This window comes from Trachymyrmex septentrionalis, unplaced genomic scaffold, assembly GCF_001594115.1.
Source record: "Trachymyrmex septentrionalis isolate Tsep2-gDNA-1 unplaced genomic scaffold, Tsep1.0 scaffold95, whole genome shotgun sequence".
NCBI lineage: Eukaryota > Metazoa > Arthropoda > Insecta > Hymenoptera > Formicidae > Trachymyrmex > Trachymyrmex septentrionalis.
The window spans coordinates 681,588-689,675 of NW_017306139.1; the positions used below are offsets into that span (position 1 = coordinate 681,588).

Below are 8,088 nucleotides of genomic sequence, written 5' to 3' on the forward strand. Positions count from 1 at the left end.
TCTTCTTTTTTTCTTTCGTTTCTTCCTTCGTGACTTCCGCAAACGTTAACCGTCATTTCATCCACTGTCCATGCGCCAACGTGATCACGTACGATTAAAAAAAAAGTGTGTGTGTATGTCCTTGTCCTCACCGTATGTATCCACATAAACAACTTAATGTGAGAAGTAACGGGAAAAAAAATAGCATTGAAAAAACTCGTTGCTCACATATACTGCTTCACGTGTCGCTTTCGCAGATAGTTTTGCGCGCGCACGAACGCGGAAGATCGTTGATTTTACGATCGGATTCTACGGATTTCACGGTGTGATCTCTCCAGTGCTGATACGTTTACGCAGTCAGGTAATGTAAATGTTCTGAGAACAACAAGTTTTAATAATTACATTTTGTACAAGCTATTATATTATAAGTTATTACTATATATATAATAGAGCTGATAATTTAAAGTATTGGCTCTCTCATAAAAAAAAGATAATAAATATTTCTCATGTTACATTGCACATTTTCGACGCATGAAGATTATATTTTCATTGAAAATATGTATAAAATATTAAGTATTTATCTCATACTCTTTATACAATTTATATATACACAAAGTATTTTTAAATATTTTTGTATAAATTTTTATATTGTGCCGTCTATATCTCTCACTGTTTTTCTCTCTCGCTTTTTCTTTGATAGCTATATATTTATTATTAGTTACTTAGGCTTTGTTCACAGAGAATGAAAGGGATTCTTAAGTTTAAAGAATTTCTAATTACAAGTATATCTCTCTCGGTATTCGTATATTTAATGATATTGTTGCAGAATGTATCGCGCATTACTTTTTCTCATCTTCATTTACGGGAATATTCGTGGAATGCAATTCCATACCAAAGAAGATGTACCTCGTTTGTATCATCCGCGCTTCTTAATGTATGAGGAACCGTATAACATCGAATTCAAGTACCACAATTACGAACAGATGAGCCGCTTTCTTCGCGCGACGTCCCTTCGATTTCAAAATCTCACTGCGCTGTATTCAATAGGAAAGTCGGTGAAAGGTATATTATCTTCTTACAATGCTAATTGAGATCACAATAAATAGCGTATTCTGAAAGAGGACGCTGTCTCATTTGGTTTATACATTTTAACATTCAAGTAACAATATTAATGTAGAGAAGAAATTAAATACAATATATATTTAAAAAACATAAACAAATGACTAATAGGCAATTGGCATAGTGAACGATGCTCAAGCTCTAAAAAATGCATTAGCTTTAAAAAATTTTATCTTATACGTGCCAGTTGAATTTCAACATTCGCGCTGACTGATATGTTCCTCGTATCTTAATTATTTTAATTAATTCGGATAGTAGCGTAAAATATCATTTTTTATATTTTTTAAATATTTTACTCAGTGACTATGTTTCCTTTTATTACAATATTACTACCTTGATAGAAATATACGAGGATTATGTTTAGAAGTCCACATCACTATGGGGTAAACCCTCGTTTTCTCAATTAAATTTCTCACCTACTTCATTAAATGCATTGTAATTTAAAGATTTTAGTCATTTTTAACTATTCAGCCTTGTAACTGGTGAGATCTTTAATGGAGGAATGATTTACCGCACTGTGATTACGACCGGATTAACGTCACTTATTGTAATAACTCATTTATTTAACTACAACTACATGGATTGTTGTTAAGAGTTTCAATTTTGCTGAAGAAGGCTAAAATCGTAAACATGTACACTTAATCATTTTTATTTAAAATATTATTATATAAAATAAATTTTTTTAGAGCTAATTACACACCGTTTACTGTACCAATTTCTAATTGCCGGTTTGTTGTTTATTTAAATTTTTTTAATTTATCATCTCGGGAATTTTGATATTGTTACCTTTGAAATATACTCGTATATGTTGTAATCAAACGTTACTCATGCGATAGGTCGAGATTTATGGGTAATGGTCGTTTCGTCCTCACCTTACGAGCACATGATCGGAAAACCTGATGTAAAGTATATCGCTAACATACATGGAAACGAAGCTGTGGGACGCGAATTAATGCTACATCTTATTCACGTACGTAATTATGTCAAGCATTGAAATTTCCATGTCATGTTATTCGCAATGATGAATAACACATGCGTGTATGTTACAATTCTTACAATTTGACTCACCGCGTATACATCGCTTGAAGAAAAGAAATTTATTCGGATAAGAGATTTTATCTAGTCAAATAATTGCAAATGACAATAATTCGTAATTATAAATTAATATCGATTGATATTAACTGATGGACGTTAAATCAATGTGAATAATAATATTAATATTAATAATTCATTTACGTTTGACAAATGGCGCATATATTCCAGTAAATACCAAATTACATGTAACGTATACGGTGGTTGTAATTTCCCATTCAACAATATAACTGTAATATAACACACGTAATGTAACACATGTTATATTGCAGTTACATTGTTGAATGGGAAATTACAACTACCGTATACGTTACATGTAATTTGGTATTTGCTGGGATGTTTCTTACAAATATATCCCTTTTTTTTTCCTTCTAGTTTCTCGTGACATCGTACGGATCAGACGCATATATTACATGGTTATTGGACAATACAAGAATTCATATTTTGCCGTCAATGAATCCTGACGGTTTCGAAGTCTCTAAAGAGGGACGTTGTGATGGTGGTCAAGGCAGGTTAGATATTGATATAAATGATTTATATTTATTTAACTTATTTTTTTATCATTTCTATTTTTCCAATCAGGTTGCGCTAATCAGCGATGAAATTTTTAGTTCAAACCTAATTGTCTAACGTTGAACACGTTGAGACAATCTTTTTTGATATTCCTTTCAAAGGGACTTTCTTTCGATTTAAACGTAAAATTAAAAGGTTTGCGCTTAATGTTTCAAAGTAGCTATAGACCGAATATACTTAAATGAATAATCGTCAGGAGCACTGACAAATACGTCGTTAAATACTTCTGTTTTTGCTAAAGGAAATATATCTTGAAGCGTCTAAATACGCTTTGCGATATAATCCTTTTATAAGTCTTTTAATCGCTTTGCGCAAAACAAATTAATTAGCTTCTAATTCTCATCTTTACGATGTATGATTAAACAGGTATAACGCGCGCGGCTTTGACCTAAACCGTAATTTCCCGGACTATTTTAAGCAAAACAATAAAAAGAGCCAGCCGGAGACCGAAGCCGTTAAAGAATGGGTCTCGAAGATTCAGTTCGTGCTCTCGGGCAGTCTGCACGGTGGTGCGCTCGTGGCCAGTTATCCCTTCGACAATACCCCAAATTCGCGTAAGTTAAATCACCTTGGTTCAGTTACCGTTTCGCACGCGGAGCTAAAATCGTTAAAAGGCGGGCAGCGTGGCTCGCTCGATCGTCCTCGATCCGACTCCGAGCCACGGAATCACACAGAGTCGTAACACTCCGCTCTGTTGTATCACGACCGTCCTCTTTGCGAGATGTGATTCTGAAAAAAAAAAAAACGAACAAAGACAAAAAATAGGAAAAGGAAAGAACAGCATTACTATTTTTTGGATGCAATCCTTTCAGCGTTTCGACTGGCTCGATTTCAAATTTGTTCCATTTGTATTAAACAATTGCAATTAACGGACAGATTATAGACAACTATATGAATATATAAATGGCTGTAAAATTATTATGATATATTATGTAAATTTTCATGCTATCAGGAATATGTCGATCGGCGCCACTATGTGCAGGTATTGTGCAATATGTATATGATTATCTTTTATTATTAGCATAAGCGACTTTATTTACTTTATCATTTACTTGCAAAATGTTAGAAATATTTCAAAAAGTACGAAGTTACTTTTGATTGATTTGAATGTAATATTGAAAAGAAGATAAAAAATGAAAGTTTACGACTTCTTACGAAAATTATGTTAAGAAAATAACTGCTATTTAACTGTATTAGTGAACTATATTAGTGAAGTATGAAAATGAAAAGATTTGAATGCACAATTAAACATGACACGAAACGCATATCTTATACAATTTTGCTCTGAACAAAAAAAAAAAGAGAAAAAGAAAAAAAGCTAAAAGGAAAAAGATGATAAAGTTATAGATGCTTCGACATTTTCATTGAGAAATCAGAACCAAAGATTTAAAAAGAATGTCTAGTGGACATTCTGAGATAACTTGCAGATTACAAATCATCTTCTTTTCTATCTATATTGGACATATAGTCCACCGTTTAAAATGCTGTAAAAACAGTATGATATAGAGAGAATAGTGTTTCAGAGTTTCACGTCGACGCCGAGCGTCTCGCCGGATGACGACGTATTTCAACATTTATCGTTGACGTATTCTCGAAATCACGGATCTATGTATCAGGGATTACCCTGTTCTCCGTCTCAGCCTGCATTTAAACGTGGAATTACTAATGGCGCCGAATGGTATCCGCTTACCGGTGGAATGCAAGATTTCAACTACGTGTGGAACGGCTGTATGGAGATCACCTTGGAACTTTCTTGCTGCAAATATCCACCAGCTGCGGATCTACCACATTATTGGACGGAAAATCGAGTGGTGAGTGGCTTTTGTAGAGTGATGGAAAATAAATCATGTATATAGCTTAATGAGAGAGAAAGACAGAAAAAAGAATAACACAGATTCGATTCGATATCAAATTTTTAATCTTATTGCATATATTCTAAAAAATATCGGTGTGAATTTAACGACACTTCTAGTGTGGATTTAAGACTTATGCAGTGTCTACAATTTTCACTGTGCTGGTATTAGTATTATCACCAACATGAAGTGGATTTCAAACCTCTGGTTTATATCAACACCATCATATGGATTTAAAACCCTGGTGTTAAATCCACATCATATTGGTGTTAATATTAGGTAACATCAACACAGTGAAAATTATATAGACACCGCTATTTTTCAGTGTTTTCTCTATTTTGCAATCAAATACGCGTTCTATTCTTCTTTATAAAAATAATAATATACATTTATTATTCTTTTATTATCTTTTTAGTCTTTAATCCAATTTCTGGCGGAAGCTCACAGAGGTGTTCATGGTTTTGTTATCGATGAAAATGGTAATCCTATCGAAAGGGCTTCCGTTAAAGTGAAATCACGAGATGTTAGTTTCTCAACAACGAAATATGGTGAATTTTGGAGAATTCTTTTGCCTGGTGTTTACAAGTTAGAGGTACGTTACGAAATAATCTGTTGGATACAATCATTCTTTTATTGTATTGTCTTACGTTACAAGAATGTCAAAATTATGATAAAATAAGAAACTTATAAAATAAGACATTATGCTATTTAAGTATTTATCCACGTTATATCATAAATCTGATCCAGTAAGAAATGACAATGAAATCGATGTCGATTCAATGTCAATTCCATTACCATTTCTTATTGATGTTTCTTATTCATGTTTTTGTCAGGTATTTTCGAATGGTTATGTACCTCGTGAAGTTGAATTTATAGTAATCGAACAACATCCGACGCTTCTCAATGTTACCCTTTACTCGGTAAAAGTAAGTAATGCTATTAATTAAAAGATCTACATTTTTATTCGTGTATTTTGATTAACTATTTTTTATTAATTTAGTTAAATATATATATATACATACTTTTTATTTGTTATGTTTAAAAAAAGGGAGAAGAATTGGCTATACAAAATAGTCCAAAAAAATCTATTGCTACATTCGATACTTTATATGTTTTAATTATTCTTACATCTTAACATATATTAAAATTTATTATACCTGAAACAGAGACAATACGACGACGAAAATGGATCTGTTTTATATAACGGAAACATTGGTGGGAGGCCTTATCCACACCGCGACCATACGTTACATTATCGACCCCAATCAGGAATTAATACTGCGGCTGACGCCAACAACGGTATCTTCTCATCTATCAGTAACGGATTTAACAACTTTGTGACCAATCTCTTTGGATAATCTTGTGAACACATATACAAATAATATTATTTATTTATTCTATATTATTGTATAAAGTAAAATAAAACGTTAAACTTAGTCTGTCAATATTTGATAGATAATTAATGCAAAGAAATCATAATCCGATTAATCGGCAAAATACTGCCAAATAATACTGCAACCTAAGTTATTTCATATTAAGTTTAATATCTCTACGCTATAAAATATTTATGTATTCGCCAGGAATGTATATTAAGAAATGTACTTTTATTCTATTTATAAATATATATAAATGCACAACTATATTTTTATTTAAATATTTTGTAGAAGAAAATAGTTAATATAATTAAATCCCTTATTCTATTTTTCTAATAAACTTGTTATTTATTATTAAATTTTATATCTTTTGTTTACAGTGAATGATCTTAAAATACAGTTGTCAAAAAAAAAGGAATATATATTGTTATTTTTTGAAATGCGTAATTGTTTGTATAACAGCTGCAATCCATATTGCTGCGGCATAAGCTCCAGCATCCATTTCCGTTAAATACTGAGATTGTTTTATATAACTAGCTCGTCCCGCTCTGTAAACAAATGAATCGTTGTGTTAATATTTACAGAAAGTTTAGTATGAAAAAGTGACTAAATTAAAAATATTTTACAAAAATTTATATAGTTTTAAGTTAGATTTCTTTAATTTTAAAAAAATATATATGTATTTTACACACACACACACACACACACACACACAGCATTCATATCTACTCACTTTGGTTTCATATTTCTCGTAGAATAGCATCCTTCCCATGCTGCTGCGGCTATTTTCTCGTAAAAATCACTAGGACACTCCTTTAACAATTTTTCATACGTCGTATACACCGCATACATTGTGTCGATCTAAAAATATTAATTGGCAAAAATATTAATTGAAAATTCTCTTACATTTTTAATACAAGTCCTATGTCTATTTCACAATAATAAATTTAATTTTTTTGCAACAAGTGATAACATGGCGAACAAGTTTTAATACTATAAAAAACCTTTCTGTTCATTTATGATAGTATCATTAATAATACACTAATAATATTTTATTTAATTAATATATACTAATAATATTTTTTAATAATATACATATATATGTGCGAACCATAGTCCTGTCGCCAACTTTCGCTCTTCCGTATTTCTCTAAACAATTTAATCCGCTGCGAAATGCGCAAAGCCAAACATTTCGCATATCCTTCTCCTGCTTGAATGACGCCAACATTTTCGCGCCAGTGGTAAAAAATAAACAATATAGAGCTCCAGAAGTTCCGCCCATACATTCTTCCGCGATATTCGCTATTTCCAACAATAACGCTGCTGGATGCGACAAGGATAAACTTTCTAAATTATTTAAAATACCTATAGAATGTAAAGAAAAAGGTAGAATTAGTAAAATCTTGTTGAACATTAAGAGACATATAGATACATTGTAATTCGTATACGCGTACCGTTGGCAAATCGTTTCAATGTCGATCCGCAATCTCCATCTCCGCAACCACGGTCTAACTCATTAAGATACGCTTCTTTCTCGATAACAGTCACACAAGCGTTTTTTAAACATAATTTAATCAGGCGCTGATTGTCCACATTTAATAATATTCCTATTTTCTCTACTTTTTCTTTTTTCGCATCTTTCAATGGAGTGCTCAATGGAGTTGAAGTCGAAGGAATGCTGTAAGTGCAGCCTGGCCAACACGGTGCTGTTGTTTTTTCGTCAAGACAATCGATGAATACGTCCCCATGATTTTCGGTCAATTTTAACAAACTTATGTGTATCCCGACGCTATTTAAGGATGTCATTAAAACACCTGAGTAGACGCGAACAGGCTGTATGCCTGTCTTTTCTTTAAGAAAAATCAACATAAGATCATAATAAATGTAGTACAATGAGATAAATTAAAAATTGACAGGAAGAAATTACTTATGATGTGCTAATTATTTCACGCAAAAATAAGAAAAGCCATTAATATAATAGACTAAACTTTACCAGACATCCTCGTATTCCGGGAACACAATCCGAGAAAAAATGTTTTATGTATAATTATATAAAATTATATAAAATTACCTAAAATTATATATAATTTTATATAATT

At 31.8% G+C, this 8,088-nt stretch overlaps 2 protein-coding genes across 4 annotated transcripts in view; one reads left to right on the forward strand and one right to left on the reverse strand.

The window, feature by feature from the left end:
- LOC108756130 (carboxypeptidase D-like) overlaps positions 1–6,191 on the forward strand; it is a 7,197-nt gene extending 1,006 nt beyond the window's left edge. The window contains exons 2-10 of one of the 2 annotated variants that reach the window (XM_018499723.1): positions 237–340; positions 806–1,041; positions 1,935–2,068; positions 2,566–2,702; positions 3,130–3,317; positions 4,279–4,574; positions 5,032–5,208; positions 5,450–5,542; positions 5,783–6,191. In XM_018499723.1, coding sequence (XP_018355225.1) covers positions 807–1,041; positions 1,935–2,068; positions 2,566–2,702; positions 3,130–3,317; positions 4,279–4,574; positions 5,032–5,208; positions 5,450–5,542; positions 5,783–5,974 — 1,452 coding nt within the window. In that variant the 5' untranslated portion in view covers positions 237–340; position 806 and the 3' untranslated portion in view covers positions 5,975–6,191. The remainder of the gene's footprint in view (positions 1–236; positions 341–805; positions 1,042–1,934; positions 2,069–2,565; positions 2,703–3,129; positions 3,318–4,278; positions 4,575–5,031; positions 5,209–5,449; positions 5,543–5,782) is intronic. The other variant, XM_018499725.1, reaches the window with a different exon arrangement.
- A 171-nt stretch (positions 6,192–6,362) lies between these two features.
- The window catches only part of LOC108756129 (triokinase/FMN cyclase-like), a 5,376-nt gene continuing 3,650 nt past the window's right edge, over positions 6,363–8,088 (reverse strand). For both annotated transcript variants that reach the window (XM_018499721.1, XM_018499722.1), the window contains 4 exons: positions 7,444–7,839; positions 7,101–7,354; positions 6,723–6,850; positions 6,363–6,537 (listed from right to left, as the gene is read on the reverse strand). In XM_018499721.1, the coding sequence (XP_018355223.1) occupies positions 6,417–6,537; positions 6,723–6,850; positions 7,101–7,354; positions 7,444–7,839 (899 nt within the window). In that variant the 3' untranslated portion in view covers positions 6,363–6,416. The remainder of the gene's footprint in view (positions 6,538–6,722; positions 6,851–7,100; positions 7,355–7,443; positions 7,840–8,088) is intronic.